The 27,629-nt window shown below is 37.7% G+C and overlaps 1 protein-coding gene across 1 annotated transcript in view; it reads left to right on the plus strand.

Moving 5' to 3' along the window:
• The first annotated feature begins 7,320 nt into the window (after positions 1-7,320).
• LOC136060349 (cytosolic phospholipase A2 epsilon-like) overlaps positions 7,321-27,629 on the plus strand; it is a 30,516-nt gene continuing 10,207 nt past the window's right edge. The window contains exons 1-11 of the mRNA XM_065754788.1: positions 7,321-7,407; positions 7,831-7,866; positions 11,975-12,047; positions 15,451-15,587; positions 16,288-16,419; positions 16,863-16,903; positions 23,629-23,671; positions 24,148-24,211; positions 25,100-25,242; positions 25,384-25,473; positions 26,096-26,133. Of these exons, the coding sequence (XP_065610860.1) occupies positions 7,381-7,407; positions 7,831-7,866; positions 11,975-12,047; positions 15,451-15,587; positions 16,288-16,419; positions 16,863-16,903; positions 23,629-23,671; positions 24,148-24,211; positions 25,100-25,242; positions 25,384-25,473; positions 26,096-26,133 (824 nt within the window). The 5' untranslated portion in view covers positions 7,321-7,380. The remainder of the gene's footprint in view (positions 7,408-7,830; positions 7,867-11,974; positions 12,048-15,450; positions 15,588-16,287; positions 16,420-16,862; positions 16,904-23,628; positions 23,672-24,147; positions 24,212-25,099; positions 25,243-25,383; positions 25,474-26,095; positions 26,134-27,629) is intronic.

Below are 27,629 nucleotides of genomic sequence, written 5' to 3' on the forward strand. Positions count from 1 at the left end.
GTTTTTGTTCCTACCATACAGTTATGCATTGTATGGTAGGAATAATGCTGGCATTGGTCATAGGGAAATCATGATTAGTTTCTAAGATTGTCCTTAGTATTCCAGTGAATGAGAAGGCACTTATGGAGAAAAAGGGAATTATGTTTCAGCCCCTGCAGTATGTAGTCTTTGATCCAGGGACTAAAGTAAAGATGAAGCAAAGCCTTCCCTTGCTCAAAGAGCTCTACTTGTGACAGAAGTAAACTAGACACCAAAAGATGCTTGCATGTGGAAAATGAATGCTGAAAATGATAGAATGGAACTGCGCATGATGCCCTCATTTCTCTCAGGAGCCATTTTTTAGGCAGAAGTTGAGCCATCAGTGAATTTATGATTCTGGCTATCATTGCTTCAAGTCAAAATTTTTGAGTGATTAACATGTATAGGATGATTTTTCTGACAACTCTATGATAAAAGTCATCTGGCTGCATCCATCTTGTCTTTCTTTTTTTTTTTTTCCTTCCTGTACTGCCTGCTAAGTGGATTTTGAAGCTGAGGTTACAACAGATGAATTTTGAATCCTATCCTTAGTGGGCTTGAAAACTTAACAGTTCAGCCTTTGGCCATAATCTCATCTTCATTTATTATTAATCTTCTATATGTGAATGATGGTGACAAAGCTCATAATAGCTCAGTTGACTTCCACAACATTTTAACTATCAGTGTGTAGCTGCTGTTACAGTTTTATTCTTGCATATCCAAAACACGTAGGAAAGCTTGGTCAAGATTTTCATACATGTTTTAAATAAACATTTAAGAAAAAACATATATAGGTCACTCTAAGAACTTTTCTCTTGTGTATAATAATATACAATGTAACAGCTACCATTCAAATATAAAATAACCATACGTGAGCCTATTAAAAATTAATCTTACAGAAGCAAACATTGAACTTAATAAAATAACATACTTCAACACAGTTCATCTATTGATTTTTATCTGTGAGAAAGTGCTTTTTGTTTCTGGTATCAGTGAACCAAATGTTGAGGGGACAAAAACAACCATGAGCTTTGCAAATGACCTTGGGGGAAGAATAAAAGAAAAATGGCCACTTCTACTGAAGGGGGGTGGGGGGGGAGCAGGACATTCTGCACTTAGAGCCAAGGTGGCTGAGGTGATAATGAGAGGTTTATGAGTCCATATTGCTGGTACTCACAAATACCAAAGTAATTATTCAGTAATAGAGAGTGGAGTTCTTTGCTAATGCTACGTTCTGTATCTAAATATTTATCAGTTTTTTTCTTCTCCATTTTGCCTTCATCTCATTCATTACACTGATGTGAGTTTCACAAAAAGAAGGAAGTGCATCCATCTGTATGCCAGCAGAGTGGTATGCTGGCAGTAAGCTGACATTGCTCTGGGAAAATGGTACCTGGTATCTCTATCTCACATGTCACGCTTGTAAGTAATGGTCTCTATTACCCAGACTTAGAGGTCTCTCTCTTTTTTTTTTTTTTTAATTAGCAGGCAATAACATCAAACTTGGTTCCTTCTAAGCAAGTCCTATTTTCTATGCATCAGTTCATGTTCATTAGTAGTTATCTCCTGCCAAGCTTTGCTGTCATATGATTCAAACCAGAAGTTTCCGTTTGGAAAGGAAATAATTGGCAGCAGTCACTTGGACTTGTTTGTATGGCTCTAGGGTGGCTGCGTTCAAGAACTCCTTTTTTCCTCAGTTGTTGCTTAAAATCTTTTGTTTTCAACTCCATTAACTTTACCAGCAAGATGGTAACAGCTTTCTGTGAGCAAAGAAGATAGAGAGGATGTCTCTTTAACAGTTCATTTGTTTCATAAGTTTATTTTTAAATAATAGCGGTGTCAGATTTAAAAAAATCTTTTTGTCTTTTATCTACTTAAAATATATCTTAATTATTTTGAAGAATTCTTTTCACAGTTCCAGGAAGATGTAACAGAGGCAGTGCTTTTTGTGCTGGGGGTATTCCACCAACCTTGCTGGTTGTTGCAATATTTGGCATTGATCCTGGAACTTTACTCACCAAGGTGTGGTGGTGATGTGTTGATGTGCATATTTGGCAATATATCCAGAAAATTAGGATTGCTTAGAATGCGCTATAGAAAGGGAGCCCACTTTAAGAAATCTGGGCATGCTAAGCAAGCCACTCATGCTGTCCAAATTGTTTAGCTTTACCAATTTGATATTTTGACTCAGTGGAAAGTTGGTCAAATACTGGTGTCTGTGAAAAACCTGGCTCCAAGGATCCAACATCATGTATGAGGTTATCGTTTTCCCTGGGCTCACCAAATTTGGGGGACTTTCTGTAGTGGCTTATGAGTTTCCTTTACAGTAGACTCACATGACTTCTTGTCTGGGGAAGAAAAGGCTTCTTTTTCTGTCCTGTTGAAACTGATTCATGCTATTGTATTGCAGCAGTACCTGAGTCCTCTCTGTGTTGTTACGGTGAAAGACAGTGTAAAAGTAGAGGGGAAGCAAAGTTTGTTTAAGTCAAAAATAACAAAGCAAGAACAAGATTAGTATTACCAGTGTCCATATACATACGTGTTCTTTTTAATGGGAGCCAAGGCTTAGTGGTGTATTGGCATACAAATGCACTAGTAATGTTGTGGTACATTGGCTGGATTTTTGAAGAGATTCAACATTGATGTAATTGTTCTAATCTGGTCAACAGCTTCTTTTTTTGGTAGCACTTGTTCATGACCTGTCACACAAGCTCTACTAAATGTGATGGCACTCAACTGGAAGCAATTAACTGTGAATATTTATAGTCTGCTGGGACGCAGACATTTCTCAGGCTGACTGTAGGTGAAATTAACCCCTTAATTAACTCATGACACAAAGTGACTTTGAGAATATTTTGATTAAGGCTTTGGTCTCAGCTGGGCTCTAGATTTCTCTGTGGAGGTCCTAGGTTATGTTTATGCTGCAGGAATTACTGGCTCATTTGCTGACACATAGTGGTGCTTCAGACCTATTGTCTGAGAGGGTTAGACACTGTTTGAATGGTTTCTTAAGTCTTGAATGAACTTGGAAATGTCCAGTGACCTTAGACTGAGAGAAAGGTGCTGTTTGGTGCTCGAATCTACAGACTCTGGGGTGAGTTAGAAATGATGGTCATGATCACATGCTTTCGAGAAAGGGCTTGGATTTGAAAGTATTTTGCAAAGAGTTGAAGCCCATGTTGCATGTCCTGGGGATGGCTGCACCACCATTTCACTGGTGATTTTTGTATGGGAGTGACATCCAGTTATTTCCTGTGAGTGAGTAGGAGGGGTGAGATCGTTATCTCTTCAAAGGATGTCAAGAACATGTGAAATAATTTTTAAACAAATTTCTCAATAGTTTTTGGAAGGCTGACTCCTCCTTCATATGTGTCATAATCAGAATAATGCCTTAGTAAAAATGTAATCCCCTCTACCCCCTCTCAGCTGATGTGATTTCTCTCGGCAATGGCAGTGTATTTGCACTTTTAATTCTCAGGGATTTGAATTCACATGAAGATTGAAGGTCCCTCCTGCTAATAAGTGGGTGATGTGCAGATTTTCAGACCTTATTTACACCTGGTCATGTTGAGATTGTTTGAAACTGTTTAGCAATTTTTTTCAGCATGTTGTTTAGGTTAAGGCAAGAAAGAAAATGTCAAACAGTATTGAGAAATCTTTACACATTCACCTTGTGGAAAGCGAAACTTTAAATAGTTTACATAATTTCTAATGCAAAATAATTTGTTTGAATTACTTTTTAGAAATGTGTTATAAATTAAATTAAAAAGTTTCATTTGCAAAATTCCATATTCAGTCAGTACTTCCCCAGAATAATGTTATTATTGAGTGTAGCTCAGTTCTGTAAAGGTACACCTCTGATTCAGGGTGTTTTCAAATCAAACTTCAATCCATGATACTGAAAATTGTATGGTAGACCACTTATAAGAATCACAACAGGTACTGTTTCCCATCTGACAGAAGGGGAAAGCATGGGTACTGATGGAATGAGCTCTGTAACCTTCACTTCAAGTGTACTGTAGAGTATGGAAGAGTGAGTATAATGAAGAAAAATGTTTCACAGACTGAAATCTGAGACTATGGGGAAGGGAGTGTCACTATTCATCCACGATTAAGCCTTTTCACATGCAGAAATTATAACTCTTTGCTCCATTGTGCAACTGAAATCTGAGTTTGAACTGCTGCCTCTCTTGACTGTCAGGTGGTCTGTAGATTTTGTAGCTTACGGATATGTGTTAAAATGAATAAATACTGAAAGGTTAGAGCCAGAGAAGATCACCCAACTGTAGACCTGACACTGTATTTATTTACTTGCTATTTTGTGTCACTGTTATTGTCATGTTATTTATTTTCTTATGACACATCTCACTGTAATTTTATAACACTTCTAGCTTGGTTTTGAGTATTGAACTACCTTTCTGGTTTAATTTAAACACCAGTCAAGATACTTAAGCGATGAGAGGTCATTACAGAGCTGGTACAATTGTACTTTTCTCTTGTAATAATATGAAATCTCTGATTAGTCATACGTTTCTGTAGCCATAGATGATCAGAAGGTCATAAAAAAAGTATCTGAGGTAATCATAGGATGTTGGATGCAGCTGTTACTGCTACTTATTGCAACCTGCAACTTACCACACTTTCTTATGATATCCGTATAATTGTGTATCTGCTGGGGAAGGAAGTGTTTGCAATAATGCAGTTTAAATGAATTTTGTCTGCATCAGATTAGCAAGATATTTGTATTTGCTCCACTTGCCTTTAATTGACACAGAGATACAAAAGCATGTGTATGTAGATGTGTACTTCAAAGCAGATGGAGAGCAGAGGCAAATTATATCTTCATTTTTACTTTCCTTTGCATTGCTCAGAGCTTTAAAGACTGCTTTGCGTTTCCTTGTCAATAATTTTCTCCCTAGTCTTTAAAAAGTGAAATAAGAGTGTCAGTGGCATCTATATGGAGAACACTACTGCTTTTGAATTATTTATTTTGGAAATTTGCTGGCTAAAAAAATCTCTATAGTTCCAATATATGATTTACTAGAGTTTGAGTAACTTCTCCCACAAATTTACTTGCTGTAGGATTTATAGCTGTCTTTATAAGTCTCTGTGATTTGAAAAGAATTCAAGAAAAATGTGAAAAATTTCAACGTGATAAGTTATACTCTGAAGTTGAAATCTTTTTTTTTTTTTTTGAAATCACAATTCTGGAACACATTTCTAACTGTCTAACACAACAATGGGATGGACTGCAAAATCAGAATTTATTTGGACACACTGCATAGGCCCTGCAGTACTACCTTTTCATGAGAACAGTGACAAGCAGATAAAGCTTCCTCAGTGAATGTTCTCTTACAGGTTTTAAAAGCAGTGTTTCATTCTATCATTAATGAATATTGTTGATCATAATTATTGACTTTTACAAAGCTTTCAAAATTTTCTCCCAAAGTTGGGATAAGCAGTGGTTAAGGGAAGACTTCATCAACTACAAAACTTGGTGATGGTTGTGAATAGGAGAGGAAGAGGTACTTAGGAGCATGCTTTGCGTGTGGGAAAAGTTATACTGTTTAGAGAAAGCAATCTGAGTATTAAACTGTTTAGCAATGAAGATGCAATAAATATAATACTCAAAAAGGGGATATCACCTCTTCATAATTTAAGGTATTAAACATGGTTTAATGGGAAACTATTGTTCGTAGGTGGACAGTACGACTACATGATCTTGGAGATCTTTTCCAACCTTAGTGATTTTATGTTTCTATGGAAGTAATGCTGGGGCAGTATTGCATTGGCTTTATTTTTTAATACTAGTATTTCTCTGGGAAAGCATCCTTCTTTCTAAAGCTGGAATGAATGGTTTCACAAGTGCATAAATGGATGATCCTCAACTGTGAGTGCTCTACCTGGATTTATTCATAAGCATTTAACACAGATATGAAGTAACAAAGGCAGAAGTTAAGGAAGAAGTGGATTATCTATCAATACGAAAGAGGCCAATTCAAAAATACATTTCAGATACTGAACCTTTCCTTACCACATGCCCTGTGTCCTACTTGGGTTCTGTGATGCAAGTGTTGTACTACCCTCCCCCTGTCATCAAGCAGGGAAACAGGAAGGAGTGTGGCAGAGCAAGAATCTAATGTCACACACTACAAAGTCTGCCAGCCTGCAGACACATGCTAATACAGGGCTCCTGTAACACACTGCCCTTACAAGCAGTGAGTCACTGCACACCAAGTAAATCATAGAAATATAGAATGGCTTAATTGGAGGGGACCTTCAACATCATCCAGTTCCAACCTCCTTCTGTGGGCAGGGCTGCCACCCCCCAGCTCAGACTGCCCAGCCAACATGGCTTTGAACACCTCCAGGGAGAAGGCACCCACAGCTCTCTGGGCAACCTGTGCCAGTGCCTCACCACGTTCTAAGTAAACAGTTTCTTCCTAACATCTCACTTAAATCAACCATTTTTTTTAGTTTAATGCTGTTCACACTTGTCTCCTCCTGAACAGGCAACAGGAGGGAGTTGGGGCCCAGATATTTCACCTGTGGTGCCAGCTGGAGCTGCTGCAAGTGAGCACACACAAGAACTCTTAGCAGCAAACTCTCTAGATAAATGGGTGGCTATGCTCCCAGGGCCCACGCACTGAGAACAGCCCCTTCTGCCACACATGTCCTCCCCCAGGTTCCTCCTAAAGCCTGTAGCTCCTGCCTTCTTACTGCCCATAACTGCCAGGTTTCTAGGCAATGATTTTTCTTCCTACAGATACACTAAATATCCAGGCAAAGGATACTGAGCATGTGGTGAGGTCACCGAGGCTAGCACAGAGACGTCCAAATAGCTTTAGAAGAGCATGTATCCTGCAAATAACCTAGGTGAGGCACCAAGTTAATTTACCTTGCTGAACAGCTTGCTGCTGCAGGTGCTGGATGGAGTTCAGAGTATGGAGAGCGGCATTTGGGATCTCTTCCCAGTGCCCTGCAGTACTCTGGTAGCTGCAAGATGGGGGGTGACACCTGAGATTTAGCATCAGACACTTAAGTAAGAATTATATAAATGTTAAGCTTCATTAGCAGTAGTATTTTCTAGAAATCCCTGGCAGACAGAGGTTTCAGTGTACCCTGAAACATGAAGTAGGTAGAAAAAGAAACTCCTCATTCTGCTGACTCAGCTGACGTGCTCTAATAGGCTGCAGGAAGCAGGGAGGGGACTGCCTAATGACTGGGAATAACAAAGAGGTGGGGCAGGAGAACCTGGTCATAAAATCCCTAATCCTCCACCCCTAATATGCATGAGGAGTTCCTGCCAGCCATTCAGCTTGGTGTATTTTATCCTTGGACTTTGATGCAACTGGGGCTGCAATGGGATCAAATTTAAGCTCAAACGAGGTAAGCAAAAGAAACCTACAGCAAGAGTAAAGTGAGTGAAATTCTAATTTTTCACAGCAGAGAACAAGCTGTTTTAAGTGTATGGGCAAGTCACAGGAAACAGGTTTGCTGTTTCTTGGATCTTACTGTTGCAAGGAGTGTTTTCCTAGGCTAGCATTGTGCAGAACCTTGTGGCACGTCAGTTTTCCAGTTACATTTTAGGGATAGCAACGTTGCTTGCTGAAAGGAAAAGGTTCATGTCAAGAAAGCAAGAAGGATCCTAGGAGTTGTTGTTGTGGGGCTTGTTGATTGGTAATGACTGTTGTTAGTACTCATGGCCCTAAATACGGTTTTGAATGGGAGATGATTTTAAATGTCAGCCTTAAATAAAAGTTGAACCTGTAGTTTAGTTTTCTTAACTTTGCCTTGTATTGTTCTTCCTAGACTTTTACGGGCACCTCAGCGCCAGTGGAGAGAACGGTAGGTAGTAATTAGCTGCCCCTTCATTAAATGCTGTCCAGTGCTGAATGTAGAGCAGCAGAAAAATGTTGGGAATTCAATGGCTCAGGGGAATTGTGCTGGCTTAGTTTCAGAAGGCTGGGCTGCAGCTTCAGCTCTGTAGGTGAAGTATTGCCTTGCTTTTCTGATACTTTTGGTGCTGTTGGTGTAGTGCTATATCTGGACAGGTTTGTTCTTCACCCGTGCTCATTCTTGAATTCCTTACCTTTTTTATATTTTGATATCTTGGGATGAAACTTGCTTCTTGCATTGTTCCTTTACAAGAAGACTGTGTAACTGGGTGTTTCTTAGTGCTTTGGTATTCCTTTAGTTTTTCTTTGTGTGTGTTATAGTGACCTCTCTCACTACTTAATGTTCACTGTATTAACAGTGTTTGAAAATTCATCCTCAGAACATATACTACTAGAATAATTACTTATTCTGTCTCTCCAGTTCCCTTATTCTCACAGTAGAGGTGCCAAAACTCTGAATGCAAAAAACAGACAAACAAAAAACCCTGAAAACAAACCCAAGGTGTTCTGTTGAGGCTGACATGAGGATGCGTTATTTGGCAAATGAAAACTTCCTGAGCAATTTGCAGACATTCACGCTGATAGGTATTAGCATAAAGGAAAACATCAGATAAGCTGTTCTGAGCTGATGAATGGGGGCACTAACAGCAGAATGGGGTTGTCTTCAGATGCTTGGCATTGGCTTGGTGCTCTTGCCTTGTACTGGTGACGAGACGCCTTACCAGTCTGGTTGGTTTGAGCTTTGACTGCACATGATCCTGGCTGTGGGATTGGTGGTATTTGGTCTTTGTCTCAAGATGGTTTGCTGTTATCAATGGTATCTGATCTCTGATTTTAACTGAGAGCCACTTGCTGCATTCTATGTTCCTCCAAGGTGAAATACCACAGTCAAGCAAGACTCTGATTGCAGAGTTTCTTCAAAAAAGTGGCTTTTAAAATGATGTTTAGGCTTCTGAGTATAATCTCCCAGTCCAAAGGAAGTATGCTAGTATCACAGAAATTGTTTTTAATCCTGTAAATTCAGCATTTGTTTATGGGATCAAGTTTTTTTTTCTTTGCCTTTCGTTTTGCAAATGGGTCTCTAGGGGTGAGAGCTGTACAGCTTGTTTGCCTTAGGTCATGCCTTTTGTCTTTGAAGTATTTAGGGTGTCAAAACTGAACTGAATATAGCAAATACAACATGAAGTAGGACACAGAGCCCTTTTTTCTTACCATTTTAGAAAAGGAAAAGAAGAGCAAGGAACAAAATAATTAGGAACCTGAATATATATATTTTTTGTCCATGACAATTAGTTCTGATGATAATATGTGAATATCAAACATCTGGATTGTTTTGTTACTCTGTTGCTCTATAAGGAAACTAGCTTTTATTACCAATCAATATCAGGTCAATTCACGTTATGTTTGTGTGTTTGTGATCAAAACTTAAATGGCCATTTAAATTAAAAGGATAATGTAAGGTACTTGGTGGGAAAATGTAGGTATTGCCCTTAAGCTGAGAGGCAGAAAAAATATTTTTTTGATCACTGAAATTACTGTATCATATCAAAACATAGACTAACATTGTATTTACACAAACCAATGCTGAATTGTAGAAATTTTAGACTCATTTTCTCTTCCAAGTTTTAGATTTATTCTAATGTGAGATTCTAGCCATGGAATAGCAAGCAGGAAAAAAGTAAAAAACACCGGGAAATGACAGTCTGAACTGTGCAAGTTTTATGTAGCTCTTGTAAAGAATGAGGCCCTGATCCACTGCTGCTCTATTTGTTTTTGTTCTGTGTTAACCCCAGGGAGCTCTGTTGATTTTTAACAGGACCTATATATGTGATATTTTAAAATGGGTGAAATAAATATGAAATGAACAGTACAAGGAAAGTGTTTATTATGTATCTGACCTTGCCTGAGGTAGCAGACATGGTAACATAATGAAGTCCTGCCTTCCTTTGAGACTGCAGAGCTCTTTGAAGTTAGTAGATGCCACATACCTGACAGAGGCCAGAGCCATGGCAGTATCTGTGGTTTGGTGTCCTGCTGGGCTTCCTGACAAGACCGAGCATTTTCTTTGTTGGTCTTCCCAAGTTTTAAAGTAGAGATGAGATTTCTATTTCATTCTGAAGAGAAAGAGGGCTCTGCTCCAAGTACATCTGTTTTGCCTTTTCACTTGGTTTAACTCAAGAATGTCATGTGTTTCACTCTAGTATCCTGAAGAACAGTTCCTGTAGAAGTGTAGAAGGAATTTTACTGAAATAAAACAGTTTTAGGCAAATCTTATTCATATGAATGAGTGCACAATGTGAACATTGCCACCAACTTCCCTGGGAATAGATATGTCAGGATTGCACAAACTTGCCACAGGACTTTTATCTGACGTAGGACAGGGTGACCAATTCCTGCATTTGTAATCTCATATATTTAAGTAGTTTCAACAGTGATTATTAAAATACCTGGCTTGTGTTTCCGGTTTATGAGGTAACAATCAAGTCTCAGACCAAATAAACACAGAAGCCGAAAGTTGTAGTGTGTGTAATAGCTGACCTGGGAGGATTCTGGCCTCAGAATTCACCCAGCCTGTGATATGGTCATCATCAGATTAAAGGGAAACATGTGGAAGTCATTGCCAGCATTAGCAGCATTAAGTCATTAACAGCAGAGGATCCAGTTTAAGATATGCCTCTCAGGAGTTTTTTTCATGTGACTGTAAGTTGCTGTGATCTGGATGTGACAAAGCATTCCGACACCTGTGTGTAGGAGGCATAAGGTCTTGTCTGTGGACATGCTGGGGATAATGGAGTACGTAGAGATGCACTACAGCTTTTGGAACAGATTAAATGTCCCATAGCTGACACTTCAAGTGCTTCCAAACTGTGTGCCATAAAACTGTATCCTGTGGTAAAGCTGGGCTGGGATGAGATAGCGTTGAGTGAATGTGTCTGTATCAGTAACTGCTCTGACATTGCTGCCAGTGTCTCACTGGCTTTCAGCTCTGTCTCGTGGGCCCCTTGCTGACCCAGAAGGAAGAGGGAGGAGGTTAGCCAAGTTGTTTCTCAGAAGCTTTTCTCTATCTTTCCATGCATCCTGGAGAGGCTGAGGACTTTGTTGATAAGGATGTACATCTGCTTCATTACTTTATAATAGGTCCAATGTCATGTTATTCTACTGTTTGCTTAATTTTGTTTAAGTGTTCTGAATCTGGATAAGGTTTCTGCTGCAGCTAAAAAGGCATGCTCCAACAAAGCATATAACGTGTGGAGGAAATAGTAATAAGATACCTTTGATTATCTAACATCAGCAAATCATTTTTATTTTTGTCTCTTGTATTAATATAAGTACTTCGGATGCAAAGTAATAGAACCCATGTGCTTGTGTTAGAACACTGTGTTCACTTTCCTAGGGTGTAATATGTCTATGAATACAAGCATTGGAAGATTTATGCACAGAATTAATGCATTTTCTTACCAACTGGTACAGATGGAAAGATTAGACATTGTGGGGCACATAAAACTTGTTTCTGTTTTATATAGAACCAGCAGACTCAAAGCTGAATATCAGTTCTAAGAAAATGTTAAGAGAAATAATATATTCATACACTTGAAAAGGAACGTGTTATCTATGAAACAAAAGAGAAGTTAATGTGGGAGAGTAAAGAAAATTGTTCAGCAGTTATCTCCAAGGTGAAATGGAGAAGTGAAGTTATAGCCTGAGGAACATGTTAGTTTAGTACACAGAAGCTGAGACTTTATGAAATTAATATTTCTGAGCCCAAGGCCCCAGTAGAGTTAAAGCTGAAAACTGTTCCATAACAAATTAAACAGCAGCTGTTCTCAGCTCACGTAGTTTTGAAATCTGCACATTCTTGATCAGATCTGGAAAGGATTATGTGCCAAAAATGCATGAATTTTTCCAAGTAGTCCAATTGGTTTGATAATAGTTCAGCCTTAAAATTTGTTTTATCTATGTGATTAATACTTCAAGGTCACAGCATGCAGCAGTCTGACTAGGGACTGATATTCATCTCTCTATTGTTTTTTTTTTTTTTTTTTTGAATTGCTGCTTAGAGGCCAGTATCTCCTTTCAACTTGCTTACTGTAAAAATACTAAGACTGAGGAATGTCCGGAAGGCAGACCTACGTAAGTACTTCTGCAGTCATCAAATATTTCTTATAATTTCTTATTTTGTTAATATTATTATCCTTAAATTATGTGGGAATACTGAAATATGTTACTATAAGTTTGTTGAACTCTTAGTTTTTAAAACATGCCCGTTTGCTGAGGAGCTTCCTCACGGCTTCATTTCCAGAGGTGTGTCATGATCTGGGGTGCGTTGAGGCTTGCTCAGGTGCCTCTCAAAATGCAATTATGCCACTAAGAGTCATTTTAATGGGGGAACTCAAATTCTCCTTCATGTCCCTATGTAAAAAACAGGGTGTAAAGTCAGGAAAGAAAAATATAAGAGTAAGAAAATCCCAAATCTGAAGACTACAAGAACAAAGTTGAAAGATGTGAAGAGGAAAAGTCAACATTAGTTTCACTGAAACTGCTAAATGTGGCTAAAAATTGTCTACTTAGTATTTCAAGCAATTTATCAGTTTCTAAGGAAATCAGTTTTAGTTAATGTACTATTTATTTGGGGATTTTATCTAGTGTGATGGATAGAGTGTAGAGAAAACTTGTCAGAAGTTAGAACTGGTTGCTTATTGGAAGAATGTTGTTGGAACATGTGGAAATTGTGCAACAAGATTATTTTTGAATGAATGCTTACTATCAGGGAACAAATCTTTGTTTCACTCACATGTTGTATTCTGTATTACTTAATCCTATCTGCAATGCAATACTTGCATACTTATTTATTGGGTGCCTACAGTTTTTCTATCTTAAAAGATCTCTAAGAGTTTACTGAATATTCCATTTACTGCTTATGTCTCAATGCTTTCTACTCTAGAAATGACAAATTATCAAACTTTTATTTCCTTAACATTTGGCCTTGTCACTTAGTCTAATGAAACAAAAACTATTTGCAAAGTTGTAGAGCTTGCTTGTGAGTTGCAACTTATAACTTGTGGAATTCTGGGTTTCTTAGATATTAAAGATATATTTTGATTTTCATAGACATGCGCTTGATAGTTGTAGGCTTTGTATGCACTGCCTTTTTACTTAACAAAAAACATCTATTCAAATGCTTGCATGGTGATTTGCATCAACCAAATATGTGATTTGAGCAGGTAGTCACTGCAATTGCACCTGCAAACCTGCATACTCAATTGTGCGTACATTTGTGTACTACACTAGGTTGCTTTCTTGTGCTTCAATTCATTGTGGTTGCTCACAGGAAAAAAATTACAATCACTGCTTGCCACAGTGAGTAGCATGGTCTTTCTTCATGAAGCCAACTGTTTTGTTTGTCACAACTTATTGTTGACTTATTTCCTTGTGTTCTGGTCCCAAGATGGGATGCATATTTCCATGCATATTATACTGTATATTTCTTTATTTATAGTGGCCCAAATTCAAAACCTGGGTCTGGCTTCCCACAGGTTTGTTTAAAGCATTTTTGGCAGAGAACTCTCAAGGCAGTATCTTCTCTTGCAGAAAATTTGTTTTCTGAGGAAAGAATAATTATTTTGGGAAAAAAATAATTTGGGGTCTTTTTGTCTGTAGCCAGAAGGACATGTGCTAAGGCACTGAAAAGATATTTGAGAATCCAAATATTTTAATTTTCTTCAAAACCTCGGTATTTTCAGCTGCAGGAAGAAATCCATTTTCTATCTAATTTTATAATGCAAACAGCATGCTTCTTGTTACAATCCCAAGTTGACGTTTTTTTCTCTGCTTTGGCTTTTCATTTTTCTCTGATTAAACTTTGATGTTAGCCATTCCAGTGTTGTTGTTTGTTTGTGGGTTTTTTTGTATTTTCTCAATCTTGAAGTGTTTGTGCATAATTTACTGTAGTCAATCTTTTCCTTGGTCTTTGAATCTCTTGTTGCTATTTACTTTACTAACGAAAAAAGAAACACGCTATAAAAATTTCTTCCTAGTATTGTTCCAGAGTAACACAATAACAGATTTTGGTATAGGCTTGGTAATTTGGACTGTGTTTTGGACCTAGTTCTGGCTGTGTTATGGAATCCTGGGCAAGTTATTCAAGTTTTCTCAGAGTAATTAATTGCCTAATCCTTATATTGTCACTGTGAAGTAACTCATCAGAGCATGTCAATCTCTTTGAAAATGGAAACTACACTATTAATCACCATTAGCCATTTGAATTTCCATCTGCCTACGCTTGTGCCTTTGCTGAAAATGTGATTGGTCATGGCCCTTCTGATCAGGGCTGGCCTAGACATCACATGGAAATGCTGTGCTTCCCTTGGCCATTACCAAGCTCCTTCAGATTGCAGTAGTGTGGTTAACTGTGTGATGAGAGGCATAGCTTGGGAAAAGCATTCAGGTAGAAACACACACACACACACACACACACACACATATATATATATATATATATTTAGCTGTTACTAAAAATAGGAAGGAAATAACATGAAATAAATTGTGTTTAATGTGACACAATAGCACTGCTACACATTTTGGGTGTGATGCAGGGATTGACTATGGGTTGAATTATTTGACCTCTTTTGACTCATAAGTCTCTTTTGAGAATAAGATGACTGGTTAAGCATTGTTAACATGAAATTGGAAGAATATGTATTGCATTCTAGGTGTGAGACTAGGATCTTTGCATCCTGTACCAACCTTCTTTAAGTTGCTTCCTGGCTGTTTCCCATCTGAGTGTGAGGGGTTAGAATATGAAGGAACTGACACCTCTGGTGGTGCTTCCTTTCCCAGATAGGGGTGATGGCAGGATCTGTCAGTCCGCAGATAGTGCAGTAGTAGGGAGAAAAATAAACTGTAACATAATGTTGGTGCTGACAGAAGAAATCTTTATGAGAAAGATACCACTTCTAAAAGTTGTCAGATACATTGATCAAAATTAAATTTTCACATTATGATTTGTGATAAGGATTAATGGGAGAATGCTACTTTTTGGCAAAGAAAAATAAAAAATCTGTATACATTTAAACATGCACTTGGCTAAAGGCTTTCAACCACTTCCAAGACCCCCAAAAATGAGAATATACTAGAAGACAAGTCTCTTTGCTTTGATCTGAGTGCCCCTTGGACAGGGAATATACTGATAGCTGTTCTTGTGCTTTGGTAGTGTTAAACTACTTCCTGCCCCAGTCAGTGAGCAGTCATGAGTATGGAGTAACATGCAGCATGGATAGCTGTGCATCTACAGTGAGTGAAGTACAATGCTATTGCAAATAAATAGTAATATTTTAAAAGAAAAGTAATTTAAGATCGAGAAGTGCAAGATTGTTTCTATTTTCCAGTGAGTACTTCATTGTATTATTTATCCTTAATCTACATGATTCAAGAAAAAGCCCCGGTAGTGTTATCTCAGTCTTATTGGTGGTAAACACACATTGCAGTATTTATTTCTCTAGACACATCATCTCTGCACATCTTTTTTGTTATACAGTCACCCTTTCAGATTGCTATGTGACACTGTGGTTGCCTACTGCCTCATCTGAGAAGGTTCGAACCAGAACCATCAGGGACAGCAGAAATCCAGTCTGGAATGAAGCTTTCTGTTACAAGATAGACCGGCGAGTGAAGGTGATGCAAATAAATGCTTTTCATTATTCACTACCTGCATGTAGTCAATAGATCTTGCAATGCCACAGCAACTATTGTTGCTTACATCCTCCTTGGTACTATTCTGTTCCATCTATTTGTTACTTAAATGTCTGCTGTTCTGAAACAATAAGAGAATTAATCTCCCCTTAGAAAATGTCCATGCTACCCTACTCCTTTTCTTAACGTATACAAGTGAAACCCAAGATAAAGGTCACAAGAAGATAAACACAAGGTTAGTTCTAGGTATGGTGGAAAGAAAATTCTTCAAATATATTGCCTATAGTTGTGTTTGTTCTATACATTTACAGCCAAATATCACACAAGTGCAAAAGCATTTAATACAGTTATCTAAAACAACTTTGTGAGTATTCTGCATGACCTGCCTTCCTCATTTCATTTCTCCAAGCGTACATTCTATCAAATCAAGCCCCAGGGCAAATGTGAGGCAAATTGTATCACCTAGGCTCTGCAACAAATGTCTACTTCTTTGTGTGTGTATTTATCATTCAAGTCCATGCTCCCAAATCCCCATTCCTTTTTTTTTGTTTCTTGCAGTCCTATTTCCTTCTCTCCTTCAAAAACTGGAGGGGAAAAAGAAAGCCTAGTCTTGAGATTTTCCTGCCTTATGGAGAAGACAGTACTGATAGAAAACCACAATATTCTTAATCTCTCTTTGCAGAATGTGTTGGAGCTGAAGGTTTGCGATGAAGATACAATCACCAGGGATGATGAACTCTGCACAGTTCTCTTTGACATAGATAAACTCAGTGTGGGGCGTACCATTCGAGTGAAATTTCAACTGAATCCACAGGTGAGCAATGATATCATTTTCTTCCACCAAAATATATCCTTATACAGTATTTCCCTATAGTTTCATTGAACTGCACTTCTTTGCTAATATCAGAAATAACTAAATCCCTATAGCAGTGCTCCATGCCAATTTGAACTTTTGTAATATTAACACAACTGATTCTTTTTGCATTGCAAATCTAAATGTGAAAAATGGCTGTTTTATGAGAATAGGCAGATCCTATGTCTGCATGCTTGTGTGTTTAGATTTCAAAATATTAGTTTCAGCAAATGCTTTTTCATCATTCCAGAATTTAATGCCTTTAACACCATGAGTTGTTTTGCTTTTATGCTTTTATATTTGTTCTGAGTGCAAGTATAAATATGTATATTTTACAAAAGATACACAACTAGTGTAAGGCAAGATATGAAAAAAGTAAGTAATATACTCTTCCTTCTTTTCAGGCACGTGAGGAGCTGGAGGTGGAGTTCACATTGCAGAACACGTGAGTAGACTCTTACTTTACATATAAACTGTCATATTCAGTATAAAAGTAATGTGGAAAACTTCTTCATCTGTGACAGTTCTTCTCAAACCCTCAGTCTCCAAATCAGTATCTGGATATCTTCATTCAAGTCTAGTAAACTGGAATTTCAGAATTTAAATATAAGAACCTATAATTTATATATCTGAAATTCATTTTTGTCGGGGATGGCTAGTGCCTCCTGGGCACTTATGTTCTCCAGTTCTCTTTTCCTCATGGGATTAATATATCAGTAAGTACAAGTTAAAATTTTAAAGAAAATTTCTCTGTTAGGAAAAGGAATACTAATCCTTTATACCTTGTATTGACCCTCTTTGGGCACAATTGCTTTACAATTACGTTGCATTTATAAAAAAAAAACCTTACCAAACTTGACATATTTAGCTCATCTGGCTACACAGAGGGAAGAAGGTGTGGTAGACCTCATCACTGGTTCCAGCAGGGAGAGCAACAGAGTATTCTGCATCAAGTAAAGAGCACAGTGGTAGCAAGAGACTGAGTACTGATGAACCAGGAAAACTGGAGGAGCAGCACTAGCTTCGCTTTCTAGATTTGAAAGCTACCAGTAGAGTGCAGATGTTGAACTGCCTAAGGGGTATGTTTGCTTCAGCTAGCTGGTTATTGTAAAGGAATCTGTCAGCGTGTTGCTCCAGCTGAAGCAGGCACTTTGATGCAGAACAGTATTTGTCTCTGTAGTATGCTTTATCACTCTGGGGAAGTTACTTGAAAAGATTTCTGTTATAAGTTTTATATATGCTGTTGGATGGGAAGCATGGTTAAAACAATCTTAGAGGTGGTGGGCATTGCTGGAACTTTCAAGAGGCACTCTGGGTGTTTTTGGAGGATTGTCATGCTAATGTGTTGTTGAAGAAATTGGATAGTGTGATATTTGTGCAAGAAGGGAAAATTAGGAATTGGGTGAGAAGGAGCAGTAGCTCTGTGTTGTGTGTGCAAGCAAAAGAGCCTTCAGAGATGAAATAGTTCCAGAATGTCTTATTATAACTCATAAACTTACAAGTCTGAGTTGTTTGTTGTTTACTGTTATCAAAACTGGCAGAAGGCCCCGCCCCCACAAGACAAATAATGCCTATCACAACTGAGGCTGTCATGAAATCAATAACAGCACTAGGATAGGAGCTCCAGTAGATACTCCAAAAAGTCAGTCTAGGGTCTTTCCGTATATAGGATGGCTTATGGAGTTGGTGTGTAGAATCATACTCTTGATAATTCTGTCTTTTGATGAAGGAGGTCTGGACAGGTTGTTTGGCCTGGGTGTTGTGCACAGTTGAGTTCACATATGGCACAGGAGGTGGAATGTGTGAGAGCAGGCTGTGTGTGAAACCATTATTTGAACCTTGAAGCCAGGTACATTTTCCTGGGGACATGTTTGGTAGATAAAAGTCAGATAAACCATCTTCTGCAGATTCTGAGTATTCTGCTGACTGGAGGAAAACAGTTGGAACTGTACAAGTAAAAAGGATCCTTGGCACTCCCAGGGAAGAGGTTTCTAAGAAAAAAGACTCACAATCGTGGGTCAGTTGCTACAAGAACCCTTCTGAACCACATTTTTATTCATAGTGTGGTAACTCAGTGATTAATGCAGTAATTGGGACCTGAAGAATTCCAGAGAAAAGAGGAGAAATTGCTGCACTTGGGGCAGGGAATTTCACTGAGAAGTTCCAACGGGCCTGGAAAGATTAAAAACATTTGGGGAAGTATGTTTCTTGTCTAAAGTTGGATGTTTCCCCTGCTATCCCACATTTATGTTTCTTGCATATGCATGGAAGTTGATGGTGTTCTGCCTATCAGTCAGGTCTGCAATAAAGGTGTGAGCGCACAGAAATGATTAAAAATAATTTCACAGAGAGCCTCCTTCCTAAGGATATTGAGATAGCTTTTTGTTTGTTTGTTGTTTTTATGTCAACATGGAAAAGTGCACTATCGGGAATAATGAATGAAAGGGTTGGTGGACTAAAATTAGAGACTACAGATTGCATTACCTGTGATAAGCTAGAGAGATCTGAAACACGGAAGTAGCCAGGATGGGTCACTAGTAAACTATGAACCAAAGTGGCCTCTTCTGTGGTGAACAAGCTCAGCAGGTTTTGGCAAAGCAGCAGAGACTAGTGGCTAAACAAAAATCTTTGGTTGTTCAGCAAGGGATAAAATGAGCCCTGGGGAGTGTAATATTCACTTTGAAACTACTTCTATTGAGACACACACATGGAGAATTTCAAACAGGAAAAGGAATAGCATCAAGTAAAAAATGGGGACATTACCCTGTGGAGAGACAGAAGGATTTGTGATGCTGGCTCCCTGCTTAGATGCAGAAAACGTGTAGTGCTGTCAGAGATAACAAATGAGACTTCCTTGCTGAAGCCAGCCTCCCTGAGTCAAGATTTAATTGTTGAAACTTTTGAGGGAAACTGTTGGCTGCACAGACAAAATCACAGAGTGGACACAGCAAAGCTCTGCAGGAAAGTACTGAGGAACAAATCCCTTCAAAATGAGATCAGTAGATATTTAGTGGCCAGAGAATCAACTAGAAGACTGTAAGCTGCGATGTTAACAGTCATCTTAAACAGTTATCCTGTCTCAAAAGCGGACTAGAGAAGTGTTGACAGATTAGAAATAATTTTCAAAATTATAGTTTACCATGTGTGATAATTTCTAAAAATATCATATTATCATGAGAACATGTTTTAAAAAAATCTTTTTTATTTTCTTTTTTTTTTTTAATTTGGCTATCTTGGAAATTATTTATTTTGGACTTTATTTATCTGAAGTAGTTCGTCGTTCCCCATATTTACTGTAGACTTTACAAATTACCAATTGCAAAAATTACTACATTAGCCTGCTCTTCATTTCAAATGCTTCACATGAATAATAACATACATGAAATGTAATCCCAGGCCAATTAAGTTTCCTGGGATGCCCCTATGATAGTGGCTTTGTCACTCTCCTGTTTTTGTTTTCCTCACTGCAAAAGTTGTGTTTGGGTTACTTTTACAGATGACTATTGCAAAAGTTCCCTAATGATAAACCAGTGGACTGTGTGAAACTGGTTTTGGTATTTGTTCCTATTATCTTTCATTTAAAACTTTGTGCTTTGATAGCTTGTTTTCTACAACTGCATGATGAATGCCCTCTCTAGTTTTGCTTCAGTCTTGTTCCATTGCCTGCAATGCCTTCAAACACACCTCTTCGTGCTGCCACTACCCATGGCAGGCACTGAGAGACGGACATTTATCGTAACGACACAGAGAGGAAGGCATGCTCCTTCCTCCAAGTGCCTTTTCACCAGCAACCAAGCAAAGGGATTGCAAACACCCATCCAGTTTTTATGGGCCCATAGCACAAGCCCAGCTGGCGTGAGAGCTGCTGCCCTTGAGCAGCAGCGACAGAAAAGGTAAGGTCATTGTACACAGATCACAAACTTGCATGTCAGTGCTCTTCGTGTTAGTTTGTGATGATTGCCAATGGTAACACAGGCTTTCTCCCTTGTGTTTCCACTGGTAGGGTCCAGCAACAGCATGAGCCCTTACAGATTGCTGGGGGGACTGGGTCCCGCTGGACTCGGTGGCTTCGCTCCCTCAACATCCCTCTCCCTTCAGACTTTTACTGAAGATTTGGCCTGATATTAAGTTGCCACAAAGAGACTTCTGATGAACTAAAAGGTACTTCAAATTTGCAAGGAGAGGTCTGACGGATCCAGGGTATTTCTGGATCTGACGATCTTTTTGGTCTCTTTCTATCTTTCAGTTATCCTGAATTGAGGAGGTGCATCTCTAACTTAGAAGAATGAAGGACTACTCTTACACAGCCTTTCACCTCAGCCCTTTCCTTTTATTTTTTCCTAAATGTGAAAGACAGTGCTTAAAACTAAGCCCACTTAATGCAAATGAATGTAAATAGATGTACAAAAAGTTGTATAAAACGTGAATGTTAATTATTAAATTATGGAAAACACATGATTTTTAGAAAATAAAAGCCTTTATCTCTTTCTGTAGTTCTGCTGTGTTGCTTTGAGAAATTTTCCCAGTGTGTCTGGGGAGCAGCAGATCGTACCATCAGTTTGGTTTGGTCACTGCTGAGGAAACTGAGTGAACTGAATCTCAGTCCACTGAGGCCTGAGTAGTGTACTGTCCTTATATGTATTTCTGGCAGGAAGTTACAAGTCCTCAATGAGCATTTAAGACAAAAGTGTTAAGTCAAGGAAGATAATCACCAAAGAATCTTTGAGGCTAGTACATTTTTTAAATTGAAATAGCACCATCCTCCATCCTTCTCTCAGGTCATCAGTAAAGTAGCATATCCTATGCAAATGCCACTAAAAAGAAAGGGGAAAGCTGGATCTGACATGAAAGAATTATGATTTTTTACGTAAGCAGCTAGAAGTCCAGATTCTCAGGTGAAACTGAAAATGGTTGTCTACTGTAATTAGTATAACATAAAAAACCAAGTAGCTATAGCTTCCCAACAATATTGACTTTTCCATTATAAGTCAAGATATGATGGAAGGAGGAAAAGAGACTTTGATCTGGAGCAGGTGTTGTGTTACAGAGGCATAGGATGGGAAGTGACCCACTGGGTCACAAAGCCCACCACAGTCTTGGGTAAACATTCAGTAGATATTTAGTGGGATGGATGTCCAGGGTTTACGTTCCTAGCTTTCTCTGCTGCATGCCATGCTGTGCTCCCAACCGTCTTAGTAAATCCAAGACTTACATTATAAAGGCTGCAAAGAACAGGACAGGAGTGTCAGTGTGTGTAACGAGGGTCATGTGATAGCAGGCTATTAGGGAAGTTAACAGCTAGTAAGTTTGCATTAACTGACAAATTAGTCAAGAAATGGATGTTCAGTGCCACAAAGATAGGTAAAATATTCAAAGGTTTCTGTCAGAATAAATACTAAGAACTCTTCCGTGCTCTGCTCCACTGTGTTTGTAGCTGTATCTGATCTCCAAAGCTTCAAAGAAAGGTGAATGCCTTTGCTCTTTTAAAAACAAATGTACAGGTCATCAGGTTAAAATAATAATGTCTGTCCTATGCAGTGAATAGCAGAAGCCTTGCTACTCAGTATCTAAAAGTTGGAAGCACAGTGTGGAGAGTGATAAATGACAGGAACAGGGCTTCCGTACAGTAATGACCATTCAGCTTCTATCCCTAAAGGGATGTCTCTTCTGGCAGTGATCAAAACCTGTTCTTCCGAGTCAATTGGTGCAACAATTCAGATTCTTCCACCTGGTTTGAAAATCATGCTTTGGACTTCAGTTTACCTTTATACTTTGTTGATACCAATAACTCAAATAATGATGCACTCTACTCTCCATCAGGAGACACTTTTCCTTCTCTTTCCACCTTCATCTTATCAGGGTATGCAGGCTGAAATCTTTTAGTATCTGTTGAACTTTCTCTGCTTTTCTTATGAAATATATGAGTATAGTAGGTATAAGACATGTAAGGTTTGACTACAAGTCAGTCAAATAAATGGACAAGTTTGAGTCTAAAAGAAGTCTTGAGTGGTAATTAAACCCATTTTCCTTACACACAGATAAACACATAAGTATGCTTTGTGCCTGATGTTCTTTGAACTCATTTAAAATAAACTTTCAATACGAGATGATTTTACAAAATTCTAAAGTGATTTAAGTAACTGTTTCCCTGAGTTTACTGTAGTTAGCCAAATTGTAGTGGTGGTGGTTGTTTTTGTTTTTTTTTTCTTGAATGAAAACATTGGTTTGGAAATAAAACTTTAAGTTGTTTATCAGCTTTGAAATTTTGGGAGAATTCCTTGTCAAGAGAAATTCCATAAAGCTATTTTCTTGTGTTTGTATTAAAATCTAAAACCCTGTGATAAGTAATCCCATAAATTTGGTAATAACAGTGTAATTGATCTGATTTTAAAGGAAGCTTAATACATGGTTTCTGCTGAGACGCAGTACATACCTCAACTGTGTAACTATGTGAGACTACAATGTGTATTATCTATAGCTTGTAAAGTCTGAGTATATTACTCATACTTTCAGTGCTGGATCAAGCAGTTGGTGCTGAAGTTTTATAATTATATACATATATTTTAATGAGAACCTGCTTGTTTTAATTTAATCTTATTTTATTTTATTTTTATTTTTGGGGGTGCAATTTTTCTGCTTGGTTTTGGTGGAAAAAGTATTTAAGAATATTAAAATCGCTTTCTGCAGTATATGAACCAATTTCTGTGCTAAGATGGTTAAGTGGAAATATGTACATATGGTGCATATTTTAAAGTTTCATGTCTCTTTTGCAAATGTCTTAATAGGTGTGAATAAAATGTCTTCATATTTATGCTTCTGTGGTAATCTGGGCAAGTGTTTTTTTCAGGCATAATAACTTGGGTCAAACTGTGGGATGCTCAAAATGATCAGAATGGCAGTAATGGCCTCCAGCTCTTCTCAAACACGCTATATTCTGTGTTAAACACTTTGTTAAAGGAAGTGTGAAAAATGACAAATAAAAGCTGAGCTTCGTATTCCATCATGGGACAAGGATGGAAAATAAACTGCCACTCAGTCAGTCTGCTTGGATTTTACTTGTTGAAAATGATTTAGAATATTTCTAAATTGAGAATGAATATTAAAGTTGGAAATGTCAAACTGACAGGGGAAATATTTATCTGAAATGTTTTTTTCAATTTTATTTTTCAGTCCGGACTATCCTGACAGCATCATCACTAATGGAGTACTAGTGGTAATTATCTCTCTCAATCCTTCTTATGCCTGTATAACGTGTTCATACTTCTAACTTGGGAAACTGAGTTACATTTCAGAAACTGTACTATGAGTCATATTGTCCTACTAAGTATAAAGGCACTGGTAAGTAGTTTCATGCAAACTGTCCCTATATTATGCCCCAAACCAGCAGGGGTTAATGAAGAAAGTGATAAAACACTCTAAAAAGAGTCCTGTATCTCTAGACTCCTGTTTTTTAAAATAGGTCTCATCTTTATCGTTTCCTCTCCAACTTCAAAGCAACTCATGAGTTGTTCCTCTTTACTTTCCAAGCTAGAAAAAATACCATGTCAGAATTATCTCTTAATTAACAGTAGTAATCGATAATAGTTACGTTGCCTCTGATCATCTGGAAGGATTGGTTGAGAATGGTCTGAATCACTTGTAAGGACATTTACGTTTCTCTTAATCATCATTTATCCTCTCTTGTTACAGGCTCGTGAGGTTTCCTGTTTGGAGGTCAGAGTGGATACAGGGAAGCTGAAGCAGCAATCCACAAGTGAGGTTATTGCTTCATTAACCTATTGTTTTTGTGTTGTGATTCAGTCATTATAACAGATGTTGAAAAATTAATGATCTGTTGTGCATGTTACTCTAGCTGTGTCACATAATACTTAGTTTTGCCATGTTCTGTCTTGTGGAAAAAAATATATGTGTTAAAATTCAAGTTTGATCAAGTATTTGGAAAATTTTAAGTTGATGCAAAAATTGTGCCATCTATACCAGTAAAAAAAACCATATTTTATTCTCTTTAGCTATTGTTCAATATGAAAATTGTGAAGTAAGATCTAAAGTTTTATTTAGATATTTAGATATCTAGATATTTTATTTAGCCATTTATAGAAAAAGCTTATTTTGTATGTTTAATTTGAGATTGAGTATGTTCAAGGTTTCTGTATACTTAAGGCTATTTCTATTTTGGTGACGCAATTATCATAGAAGAGTAATGGCACAAAATATGTACCAAGTGTATTGCACAATTTTGAGTCTGAGACTCTTGCATAGCAAACATGGTATATGGTACTACGCATAAATTAACCAGAACAGGAAGGTAACAAAGAAATGAATCTTCTGTTCATTGTGAATAATCCTAAATTCCTTTACGCTAACACTCCTTTAAGTCTAAGTTTCAGATTTATTTACTCATGGGAAATGTAATAACAGCATTTCAAAAGTGTGTGATTTCTGTTTATGAATGAATTATACAGGTCTACCAAGTGGTTTTATATTAGCTTTTGATTTATTTTGGCCACCCAAAGTTTACTTTATCATTGAGGTATGAGAAAAAGACAAAAAGCATGCAGATTAAAAACAGATTTCATTTATCAGTAATGCATACTTGCTTGAAATAGTTAAATTCATTGTCATTCCTTGCCTTTATATTTAGATCAGGAGCTTACATTCACAGTGAAAGGATCCCATGAAGAAAGCCAGAAGATTTCCCTGGGCTCTGACTCCAGCCTTCAGATCATTGTATTTCATTGCATCATTAATGACCAGACAAGACTGGACATTGTGTTACCAGAAGAGGTACATGCCTTTTCTGTTTGTTAGAATTAACCATAGTGATATTAGCAGAAAAGAAAATGAAGCCAACTAGTCATCTTAAGAGAAGTGCTTGAGACTGCAAATCTCTCATGCACGCCTCTGCTGCTTTTCACATTATTTCAGCTGGCTGACAAAAACGTAACTCAGGAATATGGAGTCCTCTCTTTTCCTCTGAATTCACTCCCTTTGCAGAAGGAAATAGCAGTGGAAGAGGTGAGTGCTTGAGAATGCTTTTGAATTAAATATTTTAGAATTGTTCTTACTTTTGTCCTGCTAGAATTAAGGTCACCAAGTGAGCAAAATCTCTGTGTAAAATTTTACAGATATTTGCGGAAAGTGTTTAAAAATAATAAAGATGGTAGTAATCATTGTAGTAATTGCTAAATCTTTACAAATCTACATACCAAAATTAGAATTAAGGAGTTTAAAGGAAAAAAAAAAAAAAAGATAGCCTTATACACGTATTCTGTAACTTGTTACTGGAATAATTCCACAATGGTTATTAATTAAAAGACAATTCAGAATATGAGCTTAATTCAGATCTTACCCAAATATTGATTTTATGAGAGTGGTTTACTCTGTAATATTTTTCAGTGAGGTTATTTGGTTGTTCTTGCTCTAAGCATGCACAATCTGAATTAGTTTAATGTGTGAATTTATCGTCCGAGGTAAGCTTATTGGATGAAAGAGAATTTGGTTCCAGAACTGAGTGTGACTTTAATTGTACCAAAATAATATTCTTAGACATGTGAATTATTACTTGAGAACCTCATTCCTTGCCCAAGCTTGAAGGAGGGAATTTGCTCACAGTTAATGTTATTTTTTTGATTTCTAGGATCAATCCTTTGAGTTGTGTTTGACATCAAGAAAATGGTAAGATAGCCTCCTTTTATCCTAGTATCCAGGATTACTGTAAACAAGTTATCTAGGGTTTTTTCTCTAGTCAGTAGAGAGAGGAAAACTTACCACACTGAGTGTTCTCTCTTCTACTCAGGTGGTGTCTGAGGTAAGTGCAAATCCATTGTGGTTACGGGGTCATGCAGGACAATGAGTTTGAGTCTTGCTAGGTTTTTATTTTCAGAGGAAGCTTGTTTGTTTTATAGCCACCAATCTTAGATGGGAATGAAATTATGCTTTTTTCATAATTACTTTGTTACCACTTTCTATCAGTACTCAGATCTATATAATGACTTAAATAAACTCTATCCCTCTTTGACTTTATGAAGTCACTAGAAAAAACAACAAATGGAAGGGCAGCCTGGCTTCTGCTCCTTCTACTTCACTGAGCAAAATGTGTACTGTGACCTGACCAGATGCACCTCTGACTAGAAGCTAATAAGAACACAGTGGTGTTCAGTGATGCTCAGTGATGGATAACATCGAAGAAAATGAGGTTTTATGGTACCAATGAAAACAGTACTGTTCACACCATCCTTGCTGTGGGATGACATGCAGAAGGGGAAGCAACACTGATTTTCAGAGCATAGGACTTTGTGTAGATAAAATGTAGGGCATTGGTAAGAGAGATACCTGCTCGATCTCAGCCCATAACAAAATCTCTTGAAATGTAAATCCTACAGACTTAGAGAGCAAGTGAACAAAAAGTGCTAGAGTTGTCTACTTCCAGAAGAGTTGTTTGCTTTTAGCAGGTCTATCACATCACCTTACTTTTTTTCAAAATTAATCTGCATGTGCCAAATTACTGGAGAACAGAAAGTACAAGCATCAACCCTTCAGATGTTCGTCTTCCTAAATGTTAGTGAAGGTGATGTTCAGAAAGAATTTGCAGCCACCAGAGGGTGATGTGACAAAACATTTGGGCAATATTGAGAATGTTTTTTTCTGTAACGAGCATATTTGCCTTTTGGGAAGGCACAAAGGATTTAATTGCTGTTTGGTTTTGTAGCTTCTCTTCTGCAAAACCTTTGGCTTGTGCTTCACTTTTCTCAAGGGAGAAAGTTCAGTGTGGCTGTTCATGTAGAATAAATGGTGAATAATGTTGTAAATTTGCAAGATTAAGTTCATAAATGCTTAGCTAGAAATCACATGGGTAAAGGGCATTTAGTATCATTGTAGCTATGAATGAGCTTATGGGTAAATATAGGTGAAGAGACCATCATAATCCAATAAAGGCAGAATGCTGCTGAGAAAACACACACTGAGCATCACATGAACTGCCTAGTGCTACTCACCTATTTATCTGACACATTTTCATATGAAAAGACAGGCAACTCTGTAAAGCTCCCCAAGTGCTATCTGAATTTCACAGGACAGTCTGAGCAGAGTGGGGTGATGCTGTGGGACTTGTCCTGAGTTTCAAGCTCCATTTCACAGTTCAGCAGGACCTCTACTTTCAGATGTTAGTGAGC

This window comes from Cyrtonyx montezumae, unplaced genomic scaffold (assembly GCF_038088225.1).
Source record: "Cyrtonyx montezumae isolate F1298 unplaced genomic scaffold, pur_monq_1.0 scaffold_10, whole genome shotgun sequence".
NCBI lineage: Eukaryota > Metazoa > Chordata > Aves > Galliformes > Odontophoridae > Cyrtonyx > Cyrtonyx montezumae.